This window comes from Homalodisca vitripennis, chromosome 2 (assembly GCF_021130785.1).
Source record: "Homalodisca vitripennis isolate AUS2020 chromosome 2, UT_GWSS_2.1, whole genome shotgun sequence".
Lineage (NCBI taxonomy): Eukaryota > Metazoa > Arthropoda > Insecta > Hemiptera > Cicadellidae > Homalodisca > Homalodisca vitripennis.
This window is the reverse complement of record NC_060208.1, coordinates 127,886,093-127,911,748: the sequence shown is the minus strand read 5'-3', so window position 1 is coordinate 127,911,748 and position 25,656 is coordinate 127,886,093. Positions and strand designations below refer to the sequence as shown.

Genomic DNA, 25,656 nt, shown 5'->3' with positions numbered 1-25,656 from the left:
TCACATGTAGCGCTCACCGCTCAAGTCTAATCTTGACACCCCTCTTCCACATTTGCACGACAAACATATGGGGCCTGGACTTGCGCAAAGCGTTGGCAGAGCGGGTGTGCCGCTCTGACGCTCGGCGCTCACCGCATCGTATCGTGCCCGGGGCCTTGAATCATAATACAGATCTAGTTACTAGATGTAGTGAAGCTTTCCGTGTTACCTGATCTGCTCTTCCTCTGCATCAAAGGAAGTTCATTGAATTGATCACTGCGCCTTCAGGATTACTGTATTTATATTAAGAACCTGATATTTCCTTAGAAATCATGTTCGTTAACCCTGAGACCGTTCCTGTGTGATACCTCTTGATAGAAATATCCTACCTATATACTTGAAACATAGTACAAGAAAACACTATTGATTTTGGTTATTTTGGAATAAAACAAAATCAAAGGACAGTAAATTTGTTACTAAAATAATTTTTTATTCTATTGCAGTTTTTATTTCCCACTTCCGAAATATTAAATTCCACTTATTGGGTTAGAGTAATCCTTATCAGACCTATCGATTTTTTTATTTATCATTACGTTGAAGTTTTTATTTTCCACTTGTAAAATAGTTGAATCTCCAGACAGTTTTCTGTATATTTTTGCACTAGCCTTAATACCAGGGCTTGTATTCAGACGTCTGAGTTATACTACCATCCGACTCGATCTGACGACATGCTCCAGTCGCGGTCAATCACAAAGCCTCAGCCTTTGTTCTCGTTGTAGTAGAAATGTCACCCCGAGTCCTGATGCCCTTTGTGGAATGCGGTTGCCAAAGTAGTGCTGCACTAAACCCCCATTATGTGCGATGGACAAATGGTTTCTCTCCAAGCCTGTGCCCTACCTTGATGCCAGCAACAATGTAAAGGTGTTACAAGTAACCCGTTCTTCCATGAATCCTATTGTAGAGCTGGAAGTTCTCCCCTCAGATGAGGCAAAGCTAGAAGCTATATCAACATTGGTGAGTTGGCATCTATCTAGTCTCATTAAGTTCACCCTTTCTATTTCACGTTTCACCTGTCCTTTCAATCTTAGGTGTAACTGTTTTCCATTATAATTTATTTCCGCTCTCAATACACTAACACTCTTACATATCTAAATAGTTTTTGATACTCTCCCTTTTTGCCTTCGCCAAAATCTGCACAAATGGTGATAAATTTCTTTTTCAGGGAAAATTTCTACATTGATTTGAGGAAAAAACCAGGTTGTGTGTTGATACAGTTACTGCCTCTACCATTTTGTAGACGGTTACAAATTCCACAAACAGCATAGTTTTTTTGACAATTTTCTATGAATTGATCAACAATATCTTGGATTGGAGCTAGTTTATCCAATATCTTTCTATCATCATTTGTGTTAATGTCATTGAATCTCAAAGCAACAGAACATATTAGAAGATTTTTGATGTTTGAAGCAGAAATTTAAACTCCCAAAAAAAGTGTTGTAGTCAGTATATATATATTTATTTTTTTTATATTGAATGTCAAATCATTAATGCAAATTAAAACCATAAAGAGCCCATACAGAGCCTTGGGGAATGCCAAACTCTATTTCAACTTCCAATGACCACCAACCCTAAACACAAACCCTCTGCCTACGATTTTCAAAGGTTCAATTTAATTTAGTTTCAAAGTGATGCCTTATACTTTGAAATAAGCAACTGCGGTTCATACAATCAAAGACCTTGCTGAGATCACAAAATATGCAAAATAATGGCCACAGCAATCACTCTTAAGAACATCCAACAACATTTTGACAATTTTATCTATAACATCCACAGTACTTTTACACTTTAAAAAAAATGTAACATATTCATTAATGATATGTAATATCTAACACCACTTACCACACCTGAAAGTCCTGTGCATCCTGATTGCTCTGAGCTGGCTTGCGGCTACTCAACAGTCCAGAAAGATCAACAAGAAATGCTTCATCATAAATAGATCTCTCATCCCAGATTTTAAACAATCTCAAGATCTTATTCTTGACTTTATCATCTCTGCAACAAATTAACATGTGATATTTTTATTACTTTGATGACTAACAATTTGAGAATGGGAACACTTTTAAGCTTGAAAATCATTAATATTCACCCCACAACATTTATGGTTGTTTAAAAAGTAACATTTCATTTATTTTTTTTCTTTTAACAATATTTTATGAACCCTGCCATATCTATAATGTAGCTTTCATTACCTTAAATTATTTGTTATAATACAATTTTTTAGTAAGAAACACACACATATATATATATATATAATATAAAATAATAATTTTTACATGAAAATTTGTAACTACCAATTTTATTGACATGGGCATTGTATGTATATGAGAATTATCAACCATCAATTTCATTGTCAGTTTATATATTTACTTTTCAGTCATACCTTAATAATGTTATAATACAAATTAAAGTAAAATATGCACCAAATAATTGAAATTAACTTTAGCATAATGCGCACCTGAATGTAAATTATCAACTACATCTATGCTCACCATGCATTTCTTCGGTACTGGGCTGACCATGCTCTACTTTGTAAGCAAAGGTAATTTTTACTTCATATTGAAGTATCTTTTGAGTTCCATTATTTGAGGAAAAGCACCTAATCATATATCTATTTTTATTTTGTAAAGTGTACACTAAACATAATATCAACAAAATCTTGCAGTTGGTTTCCACTATTTATTTCCGCAATTAGTCATAGATAAAGAGCTGTGGATGCCACTGGTAGTATTTTCTAAATGAATAATATGGATAGCAATCATGAGTTGTACAGTGAACACTACATAGACTTTTCAGATAAGTTAATGTGCAGAACCTCTGTTAGTGTTATTTACGTGAATAAATCGATACAGTGGAGTATCGAAGGACTCGACACAACATAATGAAAGCAGTAGTGTACAGACAGACTGATTGCACTTTTAATTTTTGAAGCTAAAATCAATAGAGTTCTTCCTTGAAACAATAGAAACCTCTCTACCAAGTTTTCAGAATCTAAGACCTTTACATCTAAGACAAAAAATTAAAAAATTTAATCAAAAACAAAAGAAATTCAACAAACCAAAATCAAAATTCAACAATAGTGGAGTATACAAATAAAATTGCAATGATTGTCAATCCCACTATATTGGACAAACCGGCCGATCCTTCAAAATTAGAAAAACAATTTCAATTTTGGTAAAAACGGGATGGTCTCTTTGGCATGGAAAATCTGAAAAGCCTTGTATCTAAAAGAATGACAGGTGAATTAAACGTATAATATTTTAAAAACCGAAAAGAAATTACAATTATCCCTTACCTGACCATGGTGGTGGCTTTCTGCAAAGCGGTGCCCCAACTCTCCACAAAGTCAAAGCCTTTCCTCTTGGAATACTGAATGGACATCATTAGCCAAGTGGAAATAGCGTCAGTCGTTGTTCAATCTTAACTGTAAGTAAAAAGTTATTGTTTGACTCCAACTATTCATGATTATTTTTTCAATAGATTCAGTTTGGTTACTCCATATTTTTTAACACATTCCTAAAAGTTTATACCGTTATAGAAAGATGTATTCATAGCCTCCCAAAAAATTTTAAGTGAACTGATGTATTACTAACGAGATAAATATTAGTCCTAAGACTAGCAATGAGATTGACTCTGCTGTAGTAAAAATTAAACAAGCCATACAAGTTTGTTTTATTTAATTGGCTTTTATGTTTTGTTTTTAACATTATATGCACTATTGCACACTTAGGTATTTTGCTCCATCTAATAGATAATCCATAACTTGATGAAACTTGTTAAAAAGGACAAGGCAAATATGTTTATGTAGTAACAATCCTGTTCATTATTATTCAAAATTAAATACAGTTGTTTTAGTGGCTGCATTGTATCTAGCAACAGGATTATTTATAATCAAAATAGTATAAAGATGCTGATTTAACTATCGATTGTAGTTGCATACAAGAAAATGTTTATTATTTTATAAGAAATTTTGGTCTCATATATAATCTATATATTTACAGTGACCTGATAAACGGAACTAAGAGTATATAGGTTTAAGTTAAACAAATTATTTCCTAAACTTATGAATTTGAGAAAACTGCACAATTTATTTTTATCATCAGTTTGGAATAAAGTTAACTACCATGTAAATTTCTGAACTTGAAATTAATAGATCAAACAATAGATGTCAAAATTTACCTTCCTACAAGAATGTTTACAAGAGTAAAAATGCAGCCCAGTTCATCAATTTCAAATATTCAGCTCAAAATTCAGAACAAATTGATCACTGACACATCAGAAGTGACAATGGAATCCAATGAATTTTTCTCATCTATTGTGTTACCTAATCCGAATTTCAAAGGCCCTACCCGAAGCGAAGTATCATCGATGGGACCGGTCTCATCATGGTACTGTCTCCTGTGGGTGAGGACAGGTGGTCTGTGTGGTACACGGAATCAAACCAAAACTATCATGTAACATTGCCGCCATCTCTGTGTGGCTGCTCAAACTTTACTTTAAGCAAATTTTGATTCCACTCACAAATTTTGATCAACCTGTCTTTCGCACAAGGCACTTTTTTTCCTTCCCTATTGAAAATAGCAAAAAGCCATGCCCAGTTAAAAAAAAACTATCCTTGCCTCACATGCAACTATCCTGCCATTTCAATCCTTTCAGTCATGAGCACAGTATTTGAAAAGATATTTCTGACAAGAACAGTTTCCTTGACCGTTTTGAAATCCTTTGTTCTGAACAATTTGATTTCAGAAAAAAACAAATCAATTATAACTGATAGTAATAATAATTGCAGTTGTTATGTTTAAAAATATCCAAGACCTGCAACCAACTTTCAATTTTAGGAGGTTAGTGTAGAAAAATATTTGTGAAAATTAATAAATTAAAGAATATTAAGTGTTTAGATATGTATGGTATCACTTCTCTTATTACAAAAGTTTCTGTCCTGTTATATAAGTGAGGTTTAAACACATCTTTTTAAAGATTGTTACATAATATACAAAATTACAAAATTGATACAAAATTGGAGATTAACCATAGATCTATATCTACATATATAGAACAAATATCTCAACATTTTTAAAGTCTTTCTATATTTTCAGATAATCAATATGGTTTTTGGCCTAAAATGAATACATGTGATGCTGTGGTTAATTTAGTAGATAATACTGTTTATGATTTGGAAAAAGGTTTATGAGTTAGTTTTAGATCGTATGACATGTCAAAGGCATAATGTTCATATGACATGTTTTAAAAATGAAACTTTCTTACTATGGGTTTGAACCTGGTTCTGTAAAACTTGTTGATTCATATATTTTCAGATTGCATTCTTGGACCCATTCTTTTTAACATTTATATTAATGACTTGCCAGTAAACATTGAGAATATGGGTGTCAAGGGTTTTCTCTTTGCTGATGACTTTGGGCTTAAAGTTAGTGGTAGTAGTAAGGATTTCACTAACTAGAGATTATACGTTGGTTCAAAATTATTAAGCGACCGGTGCTGCCAATAATTTATTTCTAAATGACAATAAAATTTGTTATTTACCTTTCAGTTATAATAGAAATTCCCACAACTCTAAGAGCAATTATGAATCAAAGTTTTTGAGTATGTGGTTGGATTCTAGGCTGGCATGGTGTACACATGTTGAATCAGTTACAAAGAGGTTAACTAAAGGACTATATATGTTGAGGGAGACTTGAAGCTGTTGTAAGCAGGAGTGCATTGCTCATTGTATATTATGCTCAGATCCAAAGTTTGCTGACTTATAGTATCGTTCTCTAGGGTTCAAGTTCTTCTTGCCCACAAATTTTTATCTCACAAAAAAAGCTATTATAATTATTTATGGTGAAAGAAGTCAAACATCTTGCAAACTACTGTTTGTACAGCTTTAGTGTATTAACTTTGTATTCCCTGTGTCTACTGCATTTGAATTTCTATGTTCATAAAAATGCTGAACAATTTTAGAATTAATGCTGATTTTCACTGTTATAATACAAGAAATAAAATCTCACTGAGAATAAAACAATATAGTTATACTACTTCAAAAAATTTTTTTACATATATTGCAACTAAACTTTATATTTCAGAGCCTAATGATATTAAACTTGAAGAATTGAAACTCATCGGTAGCCTAATAAAATAAATCACAGTGCATAAAGCCAAGATGTATTGTACATAAATATGTAGTGTACATTGTATACTTTCTAATGGTATATGAATCTTGCTTGAGCCGTTATTTTGTCCATTCATTGTAACATTGTTTAATATGTCAATAAAATTCTGATTTTGAACTCATCAATCCTGATGGGGAAAATGGTTCAGTATGCTGATACAACTCTGCTCATTAGAGCCAAAACAAAACATGAGTTATAAATCAAATTCATTTTTAGCCCTGAATTCATGTATTCAGCATTTTTCAGAATTAATCCCGAGGGTCAACAGTTTAAAATAAACTTTTGCCTCCCGCAACAAGAACCCAAGAACCTTGTAGCCGTAATGGTGGATGATATTCCACTAAAGTAAACTGATTCCACCAAGTTCCTAGAGATATATTTGTTCTAAGGTTTCTTCAGACATTTAAGACTTACGAAACCTTTCAAAATTCTGCTCTATGGATATACTAAGAAGGCCTAATTTGTCCTTGTATATCCTAATCTGACATACGGCTTGAGGTTATGGGGCAGCTGTTCTAAATACTAATTCAAAAGGGTATTTAAAAGTCAAACGAAAGCTATAGGAATCATTTCAAAATTGAATTTCAGAAATTCTTGTAATGATGCCTTCAGGGAGCTTAGATTGCTGACTTTGCCCTGCCTGTATATCTTTGAGGTGGAAATTGTACTGCCGATTAAAGTGTGACATAGCCCAAGGCGGGAATGTTCACCAATACGGGACTAGAGGCAGGGACAATTTTTCACTTAAACCAACACAAAATAGCAAAATTTGAATGTTTTTCCAATCTGATCAATAGACTCCCTGAGGCAATAAATAATTGAATGACCCTAAACATGTCAAAGCTCGGCTATGACACCTCTTGGTGTCTAGGATGTTTTAATCTGTTGAAGAGTTTATAATGAGCCACTGGGATGAAATTTAAAACTATTATGGTCAATGATCTGTTTCTGATATAAAGTGTATTAGGAATTACTGACAAGAATGAATGCCATTTGAGTGAATGAAACAAAATGTTCTGTGAGTGGAATGGGCAGTAATTCTTAAAAATTTTATGCAATGACTTCTGTATACAAAAACACAAAATACCATGCAGAAAGCTATGGTTAGTTAACAACAAAAGGAGATGATTACGTTCATTGTTGCACCGCATACATTTCTAGAAATTTTGATTACCAAGAACAATTATGGAATGATGAACATAATGTAGGATTATGCCAAAAACAAAATTTGAATTTAAACATTGATATGTTATACGGAACCAGGAATTGCATCTGGAAACAGTTTCACTTCTAGCCCACTTCTTTTTTCGATACTCCATCCATGTTCTCATAGGAAACAGGTTTAACTAGATGTGAAAAAAATAGCTTTGATTCTGTAAGCGGAAATTTTTTACGTCCCCCCCCCCGATTGTTCTAACAATAGGACCTAAAAAAAATATAAGGTTGTTCCCAACTTCCTGTCTCAGGATACTCATGCGACGGCAAAAAAAAAGTAGTGATATTAACATTGAGTATGTGATCTGGTATGTTGCTTAGTTTAATGTCTCGTTTTGACAATTTGGCGACAAATACAACAAGTTGGTTGAAACTTGTACATTTTTGGATCCCCGTTAACAAACTTTTAGCATTCACAAAGGAATAAACCTAAAGACTTTTTAAAAAACACACATAATACAATTCAATAACAGAGGAAAATCAATGTACAGAATCATAACTTTTTAAGAAGATTCAGGAAAGACAAATGTTTCTATTCATACCCCAACACCCATACCTCATGAAGGCGACCCCTTTTCAATTGATAAATATGCACATGATCCCTTTATAATCCAAATCAAAGTGAATTGGTCAGGGAGTAATTTTAAATTTAAGTACCACCAAAGCATACCTTGTGAAAGAATTTTTTTCTAAAGCGGGAAGTGGTCCAGTGAACAACGAAGAATAAAACTGAAACCTTCAGGGTAAAGGACCTCATTTATTTAAATTTGAATATAGCCAATTTTTGTAATTTACTAGTTGGGGGGGGGGGTGGGGGGGGGGGGGGGTGGGGGGGGGGGGGGGTGGGGGGGGGGGGGGGTGGGGGGGGGGGGGGGTGGGGGGGGGGGGGGGTGGGGGGGAAACAGGCGATTGCTCATTTTTATTTTAAGTATATGTTGTGTTTTGTGTTGTTGTACATAAATAGATTCTCTATATATCTATACATCTTTTACTTACATGGAATATATTCTGGAAGCTCATTTTATTACTATTTCTATACTTAAAAGGAGAATCTTTGCAAATTACTTTGAAGTAGCTTGGTATTCTTAGGCTTGCTCTCCCCCCCCCCCTCCAAAATAAAGGATAAATCAATTAAGTAGAGTTCAGATGAAAGTGTTTGATAAAGTATCAGGTGGACTGGCCCTGCATATCGGCGAAATCATTTTCTCGTACCGAAAGTTCGTCCACCACAGACCTCTGACCAGCAGTGCTAGACTACAGTCTGTCCCAAAGTAGCGCAGTGTTGGTATTTATTTGTTACCTATGTTTATTCCTTATTGGATATATGTGTTTTCCAAACATCACAGAAAGGAAAGTTATTAGGTATACACGATGTTTCACCGACACATCGAAAGGCACAGAGATAAAAACTAAGAAGCTTAAAATAGGTGATAGCTTTAAATTGTCACAGAATTTTTCACTTATCGCTAGCGACAAAATGCTAGAGCACCACAGATTTGTGGCATTTCTTGCAAATACAGCTGATAACGATAAACCTTCACGATTGAACTCGGGTTAAATATAGTATTACAGTTGTTTATTTGGTTTGAAAATAGACAAGAGAATCAGAATTTTTTTACGAGGAAAAAACCTGGAATTTGAAAAGAGATTTGTGTTGGCCACCCTGTATATTTCACTCTTGTTTTGTAAAAAACTGATGTAAGATTCTTTAATTTTTTTCTCTCAGTGGAACTATACTAATTAATGTTGTACAAATATGTTGCAGCCTGCCTCTCTTATTTCAAAGATAAGAAACTGTAAAAGCCTAGAGGATGACACAGATTATAAACGCAAGATTGTAAATGACAGTCACCTCTCTTTGAATGACGCGGATGCTCTTCATTCTTTCTTGAAAGGTACGTAATTACAAATAAATATGTTCTGAAATTTTAGGACATAATCTGCTTCCCAATTTCTGACAACATAATCAGTCAAATAAAATTGACATATGTGCTATCTAATGGGACATGAGTAACTAAAATTATGAACTCGTCTAAGTAATTTTTCTTGTGGTCATGACAAAGAAATTCATCTTGCTAAAACATCATTAATAAAACTTATATCACATCTCATTAACTCCTCTTTTATTTCACATTATTACATGAAAATTTAAAATATCAAAATTTGTCTAACATTTCAAAAAAGAAATTACTGTAATGTGAATATTTTGTTATCTTTTTTTTTCTCTAGAGAGAAAGAGGCATTTTTGCCTAATTTTACATATAGCAGGACAGTTTAGCCAAATATATGTTCTGCTGATTCTTCTGCTTCTCTGCAGAGTCTGCATTCATCAGCCTGACTTAGACCCACCTTCATTAGATGTTTCCTAAGAGGACCATGTCCTGATAACATAACAGTCATATTTCCTCCTTACTTTGTTCTAGGAGAGCTTACCAACCTTTACCATAAGGGGAGAACATTTTAGATTGTCTTAGTCCAGAGGCCCTTCTTCAGTTCAAGGATCTAATCCTCTTTTCCCAATTTTTTACTGGAGCTTTACTCTTGGAGAAAGCTACTCCACAGCCTGGTCCTGGTCCTACCATAAGGGTTTCTGTACCTATTTTGGTGAAGGAATCTGTTTTTTCGTTTCGCTTAATACCTTTGTGACCTGGCACCCAATGGAGTGTAACTTTGTTCCTCTTTGCCAGTTCTGCTAGTTCATTCTTATGTTTCCCATAGTGCTTAGAGTCAAAGGAGCAGGCATCAAATACCTTTGATGCTACCTGACTATCTGAAAGTATTAAGTATTCTGCTCCTTTTGGCCTCATTTGTATGAGTCTTCTGGTGCATGCTATGACTTCCCCTTGGAAGACCGTGGCATGTTTTCCCAGGGACACTCCTAAATTTATTCCTGGTCCATATATACCAATACATGCATGATCTATCTGTTTAATTCTTTTGGACACCTTTAGTAGGGTGGGCCTCCTTATTACTCAATTTCTCCCATATCTTCAATATAGACTAGAAATGGTTTTTCGAAGGAATATTTCTTAACAATACTCTCTGATTGTTATCACTATGTAGGTTATCATTTCAGCCTCAGGATATTCCTGCATTGTTATCATGTGTCTTTCTGAGGAAGTTGGCTTAATCGCTTGTTTACTCAGAAACTTCATTGCACTTAATGTGGCTGTCTTCTTCACCTCCTGCCCCAAACGAGTGTACCCCAGGACCGCTTCAAGTGCCAAAGTTGGACAGGAGCTCATTGCCCCAGTGATGCTTACACAAGCTAACCTTTGAAGACTCTGTAGCCTCCTGGCAGCTGTTTTTTTTGTTCTACTTTCAGCCTTCTAAAGTGGAGCCATCAGAGTATGTTCTTTAAGCATGCCTTTCTTTGTTTTTTGAGCCACGAGTGTTGCTTCTTTAGGATTGGATTCAAGGCCAATTCCCTGGCTTTTTTTGGAAATGCCCATGTCTGTGAAACCATGCCATTCTTAACTGGCAGTGCCACACAGTTTTGGGACTTCCGGGACTGGCCTTCCATTTTGTGTTCCCTAACCTTTGAGTGGTCATCTTTCAGTATGGCATCCTCTTCAGGAGTATTGACTCCTTACTGAGTTGGGGATCTAGGACTTCTACTAGGAGACTGTTTCATTAGTTTATTCTGATTGTTGATGATAGCAAGAGTGTTGATGATAGCAAGAGTGAGGTACACCCATTACTAGTCCCTTTGTTTTTCATGGACTTTCATCCTCATTTTGAGGGCTGCTACATTGCTCTGGTTTGGTTTTTTTGTTTTTCATTGTTTTTACTTTTTGTGTTCCCACAAGTAGCAGAGATCTAAAAGTCACCCCAAGCATTGGCCGGTTCTACCTGGAGAGGGCTATTTTAAACTGAAGGTTGCCAGGTATCCAGAGTTCGCATATTATATATCAACTCTCTCTTTACCATGCAGTCCTCGGCATACGCTGATCCACCTTGGTTTGGAAAGCAAAGAAAATTAAATTAGTTTAAGAAAAGAATAATATAAGTCAGTTTTTTGGGAGAAGATTTTCCCAAAAAGTTGAGGGTAGACAGAAACGAACACGAGTGCATGATATATGATAGAAAAAAGTCAGTCTATTCAGCTCAGCCTGATCGGAAATTGCTAGAAGACAAGAAGTAGATCAGGCAGTTCCCAGCTGCATGCACACGGAAGTACAGCACTAGATAATGAGAGAAGGTGGCTGTGATTGTGTGGATGCATGGACATGTATTGGCACTTTACCACTTTGCACCCCTTTGTTGTTGTTACTCTCTATCTTAACCCTCTCATTCCAATGTCTGGGTAACTGGCCGTTTTAAAGAACATGTATGAAATATTCCACCTTGGTTTGGAAAGCAAAGAAAATTAAATTAGTTTAAGAAAAGAATAATATAAGTCAGTTTTTTGGGAGAAGATTTTCCCAAAAAGTTGAGGGTAGACAGAAACGAACACGAGTGCATGATATATGATAGAAAAAAGTCAGTCTATTCAGCTCAGCCTGATCGGAAATTGCTAGAAGACAAGAAGTAGATCAGGCAGTTCCCAGCTGCATGCACACGGAAGTACAGCACTAGATAATGAGAGAAGGTGGCTGTGATTGTGTGGATGCATGGACATGTATTGGCACTTTACCACTTTGCACCCCTTTGTTGTTGTTACTCTCTATCTTAACCCTCTCATTCCAATGTCTGGGTAACTGGCCGTTTTAAAGAACATGTATGAAATAGAAACCAATATTAAGAAGTATAAATGTTGTGACCAATAAGTTACAGCAGATCTAACATAAACATCATAATGTCTAAGTATAGAATATATTAAGAAGATAATACTACTAAGGAATCGTTTTTCCTAAATTCAGGGTGGCCACCTTACTGTGAAAATAAAGAATTTAATGTATTGGAAACAATTGGGATTAAGCTGGAAATCACCATGTACAACCTTGAAAATCTAAAAAATAATATTTCTGCCTATAGGAATAGGAACTTATTAAATTGAGGAATAATTTGAACAGCTTCTCTAATTGGGAGTTGATTACTCCCAAACATCATAGTTTACGCCACGTGATCCGTGAAACTGCAAATGAAGATGGACGACGTTTTGGTAATGATATTGCCAAATTGTTTACTGAATACAACAACACATGTTTGTTACAATTTTTGGTGTAATTGACAATGTATTAAAACTATACAGATTAATCCTATATTGTCTCTACTACTGGAGTTTGTCTTCATTTATCTACCCTTAAGTTACAAAAGTCTGTTGAATGATTGTTTGGGTTTAATGTGTAATTGGTAGATCCTCACACATGTTCCGATTGATTTTCAGATTACACCAGTATAAACAATCAAAGAATGAAGTTATATTTGAATAACCCTGCTATGTCAAAATCTCGATTGAACTAATATTGGTACCAGTTTTATAGACGTAACTTTTATTTAGAGTACTAATCAATGAGGTAGTCGAGTCACAAGCCAGGACTCTGTGATTCTAACCCTTTTTGTTTTCAACAAAGGCCCAGTGTCTCATTTGACTGTAGCAAACTGTCTTTTGGGTAGGTGGTTGAAAAGGGATGCAAGAGAGTGACAGTGATAGAGGAAGTAGACAGAGAAATAGAGCAGTTATGCAAAGTTGGTGAATACTGCCTGTAGCAAACATGGAGGTGTTACGGTTAGAGCTTGTGTCTATCATACTATATCTTGATAATGTATTATTATATTTTCAGTTTTAATTTTCTACATTATTTTATAGATTTATAATAGGAATTATATAAGATTTGTAATTGAGTTTTAATTTTACATTTGTAATAACAACTTAGTTTGCATGTTTTCCTCCTGTAAACTAAATACATTTAGATGAACATGAGTACGCTTTTAATGTTATAGCTAGCATTCGTGAGTACTGATTTCAGAAAGAGTGTACTTTCAAATTATTTTTCGTCTTTCAATCTGCAAAGAGGGTGTTGTAAAAATATTAAGTTTCATAACTTTCTTAGTTGCTACATTAAAACTTTATTCCAAACATTTCATAAAAATTGTGCAAACCTTTTATTTTTCAGTTTTTTTTTTAGTTTGTATATATTGATACTTTCTTAGTGCTCTATTCTGCAACCTAGTGTTAACCATCTCATTTTTCCGGGTCAAACAAGTAGCCAAAGTTGTTAAAAAATGTATCAAACAAACGATTTCAGACTTTGCAAATAGTAGTAATAGTTTAACTGATCTATAAAGTGTTTTCAGCTCTATTGTAATGATTTTACTTATAGATTTAACATGACTAGAAAAAGTGGTAAAAAAAAAACTGCCCATAACAAGGGGCCTGCCATCTAGAGAGACAAACACAACAAACACATATTCTCTCTCTGAATCAAAGTTGGACACAACTCTGCACAACTTCGGCTCTTTCCAAAGAGTTGTTAACATAACAACTGCAAATCATCTGCATTTGAGTGAAGAGAACAGAACTTCTTGTAATCTTTCAAATTTTCACTGCCAGGAAACTGCCTTGAGCCTTGAGAAATGCAAACATATCTAGGTAACGTTGGGGACAGATGCTTGTCCACCTTTTTTTGACGAATCCTCCCAATCAAATACAATGAAAAATGTTTTTTAACTATCAAAATAATAGGTGTACTTTAGTTATAAAGAGAATACTTCCTGCTATTGTAATTTATTTTGGTATATGGTATTCCAATCCAGTAGGATGTTAAGAGCATACATAATACACATGTGTAAAATTTCAACTTTTAGAGACAGTGGGAAATTTTAAAATCTAATATAGTTCTTCTAAGAATTGCACTCTATTTCATCTCTGAGGGGTTATACATAATGGAAAATGTTTATTTTGTCTCTTTAGAGCAAAAGCGACGTGATTTTCTAATTTCATTGTTCCAGGCCATCAAGGTGGTTGTTAGTAGCTTTTAGTTATTGTTGTGTTTCTTTCTACATTCATATCGCGCACGTGTGTGAGTGTATGTGTGTTTATAAGATTTTAAAGTGGAAGTTGCAAGTTGGGATATTTACGCTACAGGACACAAGTGCTGAAATGTCATTATCTGTGTATATATATATGTGTATATAAATACTGTTTTATAGTTTATTGTTTTAAAGTTTTATTCTTCTGGTTGTTTGTTTGTATATAGTAAAGAGGTTAAGTTATAAGGCTAAAATTACTGAAGTGGGGACTATTACATTTTAAGGTACTTTTAATTCAGATAAGCATGACATTTTGAACTGTGGAATACAAGGCATTTGAAGAAAAGAGAAATGTAATATATTTCTACAAATTTAGTTTTTATAACCATTTCAGATTCATGTAAAACAAAAATAAAAAACTGTTAACAATTGACTTACTTATTGGGCTTAAGATCGCCATCAATACACTGTTCTAAAGAACTAGGCTACAAGCATCATATAATTATATAGAAGGGAGTAGCACTTATTAGGTCTATAACCAATTTGGGTTTATTTAATTTTTTAAGTATAATTGCATTATATTACATCCAAAATGTCTTTTTTAAATCTAAAATATGCCTAAGGGCTCATATAAAATGGAAAATTCAAATGTGAGACACCATGTACTTAAGAGACGAAAGTAAATCATAATGTTACAAATTTCATTTTCTTCTTGTACAAAGAATAATAGTTTACATAGTTACATGGTCCTCACAATCCCCTGAAAATAAAAAAATTCCTAAACTTGATGTGGAACTTAACCCTTTCAACGCCGATATAAATTTAGTAATTTTTTAGATTACGCTCATTTAATGTGGAAAAATAAAAATAAAAATTCCTTAAAGCTAACTTTTTTATTCATTCCTAATGACTAATAGTCACACAAAAAAAAATAAATTTTACAATAATGTAATACTTGCATTAAAATAATCACATTTTTTCATAATAATGGAATATTTCAATCAAAATCAAATTTAGGTTACAGAGTAATCAAATGTATGTGATGAAAAATATGAAAACTATGTACAAGGATAAGAAAACAAATAAAGTGTAATATGCTGATCTTGATTAGTTTTATAAGTTCTGATAATAATAGATTTAGGCAGTTGTACGGTAAACTTCAAAACAAAAATCGGGATGAAGCCATGGGGTTTCGGAAGATGACTTGCAGCCATAATTGCACAACAGAAAAGAAACAATAAAAACTATTATAACACCTAAAACATGGTAACAATAACTTTTTACAACTGTTTGTATAAAGAATGACAACGCAAGAACACTTCCCAAAGGCACAATGCGTGCTCCACTGACAGTCGATAATGGCGGATAGTATCGTCATCGGCGTACAGACGGGAGTGGGAGAACAGCTGCCAGCAACAAAACAATTTACTGTTTACCTACTGCGGCCAGCTGACAGCTGCAACTGGATTATTTGGTCAAGCCAGTACATTAATTTGTATTGTGGCTTATGTATTGAACTTATAAACTTCAAAAACAGTCATAAAATGTATTTTAATCGATCGGCGGATTATTTCGTCTTTGGCGTTATAAGACCAACAAACATCGCGGATTATTCCGTCTACGGCGTGCTAAGGGTTAATGATCAAAAGGGATTTAAGGTTCTTGAAATTGATAGAATAAGATATGTTAACACTCATTTTGTTTATTTTTAAAACTTTAACATGATATTATTATGTAATCGGAAAAATAATAAAAAAAGTACAATGGCCCAAACATTAGAACAGAATTACAAAATGCTTCAATATGAATCTCTTGATTAAAAACATCAACTGTAGATAAATTGATTAATGCCTAGAGGTTAAACATTAGCTTTGGTCCACGAATTTATGTAGCAGAAAACAGATTTTTATGTATTTTAGCAACTATTGCAAAGCAGAAAAGCAATTTTAGTAAAAGACTTTAAATGAACTAACATTGAAAGTATTGAATATAAAAGCTTGAAAGTATTGGGAATTGAATTGCTAAAGTCCATGACACCAATAGTGTTAATTAATATCCTTAACAGTTTAACTAATTAGGTATTGTTGCAGACCGGAGGCATGGGGCAGACTTAGAACAAGAACTGGATGAAGGAGTGGACAAAATGATGGCTTACATATCAGCCCTACAGGCAGAAATCAAAGATAGGACTTCTCTCATAGAGATGCTGGACCTCAGTGATGCCTTCTATGAAAATCAGCGTGGGGAGGCCAAGATTGTGTGTAATGTGAGTCAAACATTCTCAATAAATTCCCTCAACCTACCAGGGTCAGTTATTTCACTATTTTATCTATATTGTTGGATTGATTTCAAAGGATCTTATTTGAATAATTAGGCAAGTACATAAAAAATATGTACCCTCATAGCTTTCTGGCTATATAGGGGATACCCTATAGAGGGACATGTACTATCATTGAATTCAATCTGGGCTATATAGAAATTAAGTTTCATGCAACATTTCAAATCTGTATATATAATTATACATATTTATCAAACACTTTTCGAGGCTACATCTCTAATATTTCAAATCTGTTACTTTATTCATTCTTGAAGTATCCTTATGAATAATGCTCATGGTTTTGCTAATGCTCAGCCCAATCCCATGGATGAATATTGGTATCATTGAACTCGATCTTGACCTTAGTAGTCAGAGACAGTTAGAGTGATTTTGAGTTCTATTCCCAAACAGTTGTTTATGCTTAATACTTTGGAATCATAATTCCTGGTCACTATTTTATGTCTACGATATTTTAGTAGAAAGGTAAATTCAACCTTTTGATGTGCAAGCTCTTTCGATATATCTATCACTCTGTCATGTTTTCAAGGAACATAACTCCCTCCAGAAAAGAACCCATGGTAACCTTACTCCTTTTCCCTGAGAACTTCTCTGGCATTTCCAGATTATCTTCTGGGTGAATTAAACCTCCTGATGTAACTTGTTCTGCTGTTAAATATTACTGTCTGTGGTCCCGTACTCTTCATGTAATCAAAACATCTTTTTCCAACCCCTTGTTAATTTATTCTCCTTGTCTCTTTATTTTCCTGATATGCAGTCTCTCTATAATAAAGTAAACTTCTAACTCTTGCATAAACCAGTTAGTTTAATCCCCAAATACACCAAAACTCCTCAGTTAACCTTACCCACTGATTATCTCTTCTCATGGTTATCTTGTAATCAAACACGTAAAAAACTAAAACAGGTCCAAGGGTACTGAAAATGTGAAACATTGACAATTGAGTAATTTGTAGTCAAACCCATGGAAACATTTAGAAAAGTTAATACACACTGTAGTGTACTTAACTCACTCTGGCTAGCCTTATCTCCGGATTCAACCTATCACATAATTCCTATTATTCCAGAATTTGACTCACACCTAAATACCTCCAGTGCGCTGTGAATGCAAGTTAAATGTATAACTGACTTAACTGGCTGGTCCTAAATTCTGCTTATACTGTACTATTCAAATTTTAAAATTTTTTTACAGTTTTAATTTTTCAATGTATTTTTATTAATACGTTTTTTTCTATCTCGTGCTGTTTTTTAAATGTACTCATAATTGTGTTAAATAACTACTTTTATGTACATAGGCTATAAATTAAATAACATACAGGCTTGTGCACCTTATAGTGTTAAAAATTCCACTATATATTATTCTTTTTTCTTCTGAGATATTCTTAGTATTTGCGTGATGATTTCTGTACACATGGTAACATGAGCATGAAGTAAAATATTGATTATGATTATGTTTTTAAGATGATAAATCAAAGAATAAATTATTGTAAAAATAAAGTGAACCACATTACTTCTTAAAGGACATTTTAAAAATGTAGTCTTTTTGAGCTTAGTGATTGCATTGATCTTTTTGGATTACAGTTTTATTTGCATTAAGTTTACTTATACACTGCCAATCATCATATTTTAAATCATTAAATTTATAACAAAAATATCATTGTTACAGGCTTACAGAAATTTTAGTAAGCGAGTAGAGAACCTCAAAAAGAAGCTAGATGAGCTGACCAATGATCTGCCGAGCCCTGTCCCCTCACCGGATATAAACGCACCTTCGCCATCTCCGGAGTCTGATATAGATCTCCCTGATGACAACTTGGCTGGTGAGTAACCTTTTAAACTGTGGTGTATTTTTTTGGTGATGTTTGCTGAGAGTACTAGGGTATTTATAATGGAATTTATACCGTATCCAGGGTATCCATAAACTACTCTATCAAACTTCACCATTTGATTTGTCTGGTGAAACTAAGTACGAAATCTCATATAAATCTTGCTTACTTTACCGTCTGTCTGTTTGTGGATTTTAGGAAAAAGTTATATATCTTTAAATTGAGTCAATGTCTAAAGTTCGAACTTTGCAGATTGTTTAGTATAAATAACACTTATTTGAAAAAAAGTTTCAGAAAAATGTCATATCAGCTTTCAAAATGGTGACCATACAACATTCTCAAACTGTACAAATTAAAAATGAGAGATCTAATGACAAAATCTTAAAATAATACAATATAGATTAGTTTTAGATGAAAATTTTTATACAAACTTTTTTTACCACGACAAATAATAAACGGATAGTAAAGGTTTTACTGAGCATCATCCACCTCCCTCTTTATCCTTTAAGGTCTCATTAAAAATCTCACCAATTGTCCCAAGGTCGTATTTATTTTTTGCTATGTTACTGCTTTTTTGCATTATACAAATTAAATGTTTTAAAGGTGTTGTAATATTATTTATTTTTTGTTTTTACAAAGAAAAGTTAATAATTCCAAAAGAGCCTATACATTCGTTTTTATTTACAGTATTTGTTTACTCAATTTCTACATTATTTTACCACTTTAATCATATTCAATTCTAAACACATTTCATATTGCTGCACTAGCTTCTTTAACCCACTGGCCTACTTTGACAAAATGTTTCCGTCACACAATGATATGTACCACAAATCCTCAACAGAGCACATGTGATGGAATCAGTTTAATGTAATCATAAATGATAAGAGATTCATACAGCCATCATAATCAGGATAGCTGCATGGTCTAACTCGCTAGTCGTGGATGTGTGGGTAGACCTTGGAGTCACGGGTTCATTTCCCCCACCTCATTGTAAAGACTTGTCTGGTGTACACTTTGAGTGGTCTGTTGGCTTGGGTGGATCATTGTATTCTTGTATAAATGTAACAGACCCATATCACTCGTTGTGGTTTTTTGTCTTCACTACTAACACATTTGATTTGTGTTGTTTTGTTTGCAAGGCATTTTATTGAATGATGACCATACTAATCTCTTTTAAGAGTACAAAAATGATTTAAAGCATAATATCACCAAATTAAAAACCCCCTGCTAAAACTAGCGCATCAGAAGGTTAAACCCTATTCATAGAGTCCACTGCTAGGGGATTGAACCAAAATGAAAACAGCAGTCTTTAATTCCTCACTATTTTCAAACTATTAAATGCAATACAGATTTGACGGAGAGTTGTCAAAAAGTTATCATTGAAAATATTAAATCTTCTTGGTTAAGGCAGATGTATTTTTGTATTACCCATGTCGTCAAATTCGGGTTGCACCTCTAATATTTATGAGTATTTCACAGTTCACATTAGCTGTAATTGGTGACCTAAACTTCATGAAATCATCTAGTAGTGCCCTTTTCTCCCAAAAAAACTGTAGGTATAATTTTTTACTCAAGTACGAAGATAGCTTAAATTTGATTTGTTTGATTTGACAAGTCAAATTGAAACACTATATCGTGTTTCAATTCTGCGTTCTTGTACGATATCTAAGTCTTATCGCCTGTAATAATGTGGGGGAAATTATATATATCTTGTCAATAGCAATCCTAAACATTTATCCACTGGTGGTGGAAACTCTTGTTAGGAATAATGTAACTTACATTCATCATCTGGCAATCAACTACTGAACTAAAACAATAATTGTAGTAGCTCCATGAATAGCCAGTAGATAATCAGAAGTAATATTGAAATATAAAACTGCCCTTACTTTAGGAACATATTTCTTATATTTAGTTATGTTTTAGTGTTATTTTCTATTTAATCAGGTAAATTTGTAAGAAAGCACCTTTACTTTTGTTAATGATAAGGTGAAGGATTTCATTTTTTAGTTAAAGAGTGTATGAGATGTAAATGTGAGGCTAGAACTCCTTGAAAAAGACCCAATGAATGTGTCTGATCCAGATTGACGCCAGGGGCCCGGTGGTAGGGATGAGAGAGAATATCCACGGTTCTGCATGAGTCCACCGAGTGAGTTAAATGAGAGAAACAATAATGATTCAAGAACATATTTACTTTAATGATGTAATAAAATACAGGTTAACGATGCAGCAATATAGTCTGTAAGAGATCTTATTTAGTTTTTAAGTCAATAATTGGTGGATAAGATTTTAACTTTAAGTATTATGATAAAAAAACTAGAATCAGAAAAAAGAAGCTGACATTATTTTTCAGAAAGGCAAGAAACCTCCTCCCTTTCTTCCAAATACAGTATAAACATATTTTTGTTCCATATAATTCAGTTAGTATTTGAAACATGAAATTGGCTTCTTATCTCATCATGTTATATAAAGCATACTGAAAGAAAAGAAAATAGTGTTTTTTTTTAATAACGAATTTAATATTTATTACAATTACGATATGATAGGAACATAGTAATTGTATTTTGTAATTAATTGTTTCATAATTATATACATTTTAACTACAGAGGTATTTTGTTTCACTATTGTACATTTACTTTTTTCTCTTTTAATTGACGATGTTCGTTACGCTATTAGTTTCACCACTATAAATCTAATTTATCCCTAGCGAACAATAGCTAAAGCGTTGTATTACAAAACCATCATCAGAAGTTCAAGATCAAAGGTTAATTTATTCTACAACAGGTCAAGGATATACTATATCCATTGTCAGATTTGATCACCTTCAGTCTGACCAGTGTCAAAACAAAGTCAAAGTCAATTAACAATTGATTACAAGTGAGGCATATTAAAAAAAAACCAAATGTTTGGTTGTATATGATTTAAAATATTCTATAAGATTCATAGTCACCGTTTTTTTACAAAACTTGCAGTAATTTTTATCTTAAGATTTTTCTAAACCTTCATATAAACACAAAATTGCAACAATTAATCTAAGCAAAACAAGGGAGACCAATCTTTAAGCTAAGTCCATGGAAAATATAATAAACAACCAGGACAAAAAAGGTGGACATCAACCAAGAAATAAACTTTTATATCATTGTGGATCAAAACATAAAACAAAACGCAACCTTCATGTTGGATCACAACATATAAAAATTTGAAGATTTGAGTAATCTTCAAGATGGACAGTAGGATCTAGTGTTGTATACGAGGTGTTGCTAGAAAATAACCAGATTAGTATTGGCGGAGCCACAGAATGAACACAATAATAAGGTTGAATATCCTATAGCCGGTCACATGACTCCCCTCCCAACACTCCTCGTTTTTCATCTTGCTTCTGTACTTATTCTGCCAGTAGCGTCAGATATAAGAAGTTGAACCTTTTGTCTCTGTATCAGAAAAATGTTGAGTATCCAGAAAGAACAGAATGTAAACATCAAATTCTGTATCAGACTTGAAAAATTTGTAATATTACAATAATTGTACGATGAAGACTGTTTATCATAAACACAAGTGTCTCATGCTTCTCCACACAAAAAAAGCACTAAAGACAAAATCCTTATATTACTTTGAATGATTCAATATACAGTGTGCGAAACCTAATTCCCAATTAACCCTTTCATATTCATAATACTTGAATATTGAGATGCATCATTGCCACTCTAGATAAAATGAAAGATGGATTTGATATACTTTATAGATTTGAGTGGTAAAGTCTTGGAACTGCTCTAGACCGTCCACTCTTAGGAGCCTTATTAAACGTTATTTAATCCTGTGGAAATTAACCTTGTACATATCTAGCGTATAATTTCAGTAACCCACTAAAATAGTAGTTTTTCTTTTTTTCCTGATAAACAGCTATTTACAGCAGCTTTAATTTTGTCTTTGTTTGGAGAATGTCTCACCTTGAAGTCTTTCTTAAAGGTTCTGAATAAAAAGAAACCACTTGGGGCAAGATCCAATTTGTAAGGTGGATTACACAGTTCTTGGAATCCTATTTTATGAACTGCAATGTGTGAAACAATTTTCATAGGATAAGACTCATGTAGCATTCCCCAACAATTATTTCTATAATCATACCTGTAAGTTCCAGAAGATGGTGGTCATTAGTCTTAAGCTTTGTTGAAGGGTTTTTTGCCATTCCTTATCCTCTGCATAAAAAAATAGTATCACCTTCTTCTGCTATTAATTTCAATAAGACATTTCAGACTTCGCATTCACTCTTGCATGTGAATGCGGGGCAGTCATCTTTTTCGGACCCCAATGGGCAGAGAACTTTCTCATCTGTAAAATGGTCAAGGAGGATGTTGTCCACTCTTCCCTTGTTAATATATATATCTAGAGCAGCTGCAATCGTTAAGCATAAAATCCTCTGCTGTAGCCACATTTTCAGACATGATTGAAGTTTCTGATGCTTGTGGTATTAGGTTGTCTTCTTAGGACTCCTGCTCTGATGAAACAACTTACACCAAAACTTAATAGGAAGACATTTCATTACCATATACAACGGTCATAGAAGAAAGAAATTTCTAGTGTTATTTGTCTTATTTAGTTAAGAATTTGATGATAGATAGCTCTATATTCAATTTTTCACAAGTTGTGGCTATAATTAATGACAGCAAATTTTTTCATATTCAGTAGTCAGGTCTCTTAAATTGATTCTCAAATCCTAATCTTTTCTGAAAATACAGTGGATTCGAGATTCAGCTTTGACACATCACTAACTATAATGTTGTCTCATTTACATGTAGGAATCACATCTTGTAAATTATATATGATAAACCTAAACATTTTGAATTATTCAAAAATATTTGAATTAACCATACTTTTAACATAAAATTTAATACAAATATCAAGGAACAGAAAAATAATGTGAACTATCCTAGTTCCACTATGTATCCTCTTAAGAATACATGTAGGTTTATAACTCAGTATGTTTTTTTTTAATCGTAATTACAGGTTATTTAAATATTATTTTAAAAAACCACAATTTTTCAATATCTCTCAGTATAATAAATATACAGTGTGAGTTTAAAATATGAATACTTCCTATTTAGTTTTTGCTGGATAAAGATGAAGGGATGGAACTCAGGACACCTTTCTAGGAAATAGAAGTAAACTTTTTAGTCACTGTTACAACTTTGCCTATTTCCCCAAAATGGGATTTTGGGGGTTCGGCTCAAAATTTTTGAATGTGTTTTGGATGGACCCATTAAGTGACGCCTTATTTGTAAGGTCTTGATAAAAGAAGAAAAACAGTGGAAAATAGAGCTTTCTATATCAACCCAGTACAAAGTGGCAGCTCATTGAAATTAATTAAGTAAAATAAAACTTTATTTGTCTGTCACATTATTTTAACAATATATGGCAAAGGTTAAAAGATTTTATATTAGGCTACATTAGATATTGTTAGAAAAAGTCATTTAACCCTAAAAATTCTTCTATACTGTAAATACAATTAAAAAAAAAAGTAAAGAATGTCTTATTTTACCAGGCGAAGTTAGGGCTAAGAAGCCCTCTCTAACACTTAACCTGGGGACCAACGGCTTAAAGGTGACTTCCGAACCACCGCCAATGGCCGGGCAGGCGGGCCGCTTGCAAGGACAGGATCGCTCAGCGGTCACCTGTCCAAGCAGCAGCCACGCTCGGCGTTGCTTGATCTGTTTATCTTGCGATAACCGCCAACAACAACAATGAACAATTCTTTAATTATATTTTTTTTACATGCTGGAATGAATAAGTTCATAGGTAGAACCTGAATATTATATTGTAAAACATTATAAAATTAAATACCCAGATACTGAAAGCTCTTCTGGGTTAAGCTGTATGTACACCTATCTATTTATTAGCCTATGTTTATTCCAAGTGTCATTATTATGTACAGCAGTATGGTCCTGAAAACTATGTAGATTACTTTTCACAAACAACAAAACAGATCAAATATACATAATATCGTCGACAAATATATAACTGCTGATCCCCTGGCCAATGAGGTTGGTCAGTAGGTCATTAACGTACACTATGAAAAGAATAGGTCCCAGGATGGAGCCTTGGGGTACACCTTGTGACACTAATAGAGTTTCTGAAAAACATACATTTAGATTGGTGGCGATCAGCAAGATAGGATATAAAAAAGATAGAGCATTATCAAAATCATACTGAGATAGCTTTGAGACTAGTATGTTGTGGTCAACAGTGTTGAAAACTTTTTATAAATCAAAGGCTCTAAAAATAACATTTCAATATTATTTAAGTAATTATTCACAAACTGTTGGACAGCATTGATAGTACATTGATTTTTTTCTAAAACCAAACTGCCTTTCTGAGAATAAATTATTGTCCTCCCAAAAAGTAACAACTTGTTTATGTAACAGAATTTTAAAATCTTTGGCTATCACAGGTATTATAGATATAGGCCTATAATTTACTTTTAAGATTTATAGGACCTTTATTAAGTACAGGTACTACTTTGTTAACTTTCAAGAATTTTGGGAAGTAGTTATTTCAGATGCACAAGTTAAACAAGTATGCAAGTACTACAGCAAAATCATTGGAGGCTAACTTAATTATAAGAGCATTCAGACCATACAGATCTAAGCATATACTATTTTTTAAACTAGTGATAGCTTTGTACATATCATCAACAGAGAATTCTTTAACATTAAAATTGTTTAATATTACAATTCTACGAATTGAATTGAATTGAATAATAATTTATTTCAATTTCGGTACATGAAATAGTGTACAAACTAAAACTCAAACTCCTTAAAACATAAACAAAGAGTAACAATGTAAAAATTAAGCAGTAATTATAAGTTATTTAATAACATACAATTAAGGAATCTATTTATATAACTAGTTGTACATTCGTTAGTAGTAGCAGTTAATTTCTTTTAAGAAGTTGAACTCATTAATAAAAAATATTAGTGACCTAGGAAATAAGCCTACATGGGGCCTGTAAAAAAGCCTGTGCGTAGGATCGAGTTGCTGCCATGAAACCGTGGACGGATTGTAATTTGCTGTCTTTATTCAATATAAATCATGTGAACTACGTGGTGCATTCGTCGCACGCGCGCGCCCACACACACACACACTTCATGAAATATTGTACTAATGTCAATCT

The 25,656-nt window shown here is 33.4% G+C and overlaps 2 protein-coding genes across 3 annotated transcripts in view; one reads left to right on the top strand and one right to left on the bottom strand.

Moving 5' to 3' along the window:
• LOC124355802 lies at window positions 1-3,462 on the bottom strand. The gene is made up of 3 exons (XM_046806956.1): window positions 3,332-3,462; window positions 1,879-2,031; window positions 1-154 (listed from the first exon to the last, which is right to left on the bottom strand). Exons 1-3 carry the CDS (start codon window positions 3,418-3,420, stop codon window positions 1-3), a joined length of 396 nt encoding a protein of 131 aa, XP_046662912.1. The 5' UTR covers window positions 3,421-3,462.
• Window positions 3,463-9,161: 5,699 nt separating this feature from the next.
• LOC124354713 (extensin-2-like) overlaps window positions 9,162-25,656 on the top strand; it is a 51,774-nt gene continuing 35,279 nt past the window's right edge. Inside the window, exons 1-3 of one of the 2 annotated variants that reach the window (XM_046805370.1) lie at window positions 9,162-9,316; window positions 16,427-16,602; window positions 18,335-18,488. In XM_046805370.1, the coding sequence (XP_046661326.1) occupies window positions 9,178-9,316; window positions 16,427-16,602; window positions 18,335-18,488 (469 nt within the window). In that variant the 5' untranslated portion in view covers window positions 9,162-9,177. Of the gene's footprint in view, window positions 9,317-16,426; window positions 16,603-18,334; window positions 18,489-20,574; window positions 20,641-25,656 lie in introns of those variants that run through there. The other variant, XM_046805371.1, reaches the window with a different exon arrangement.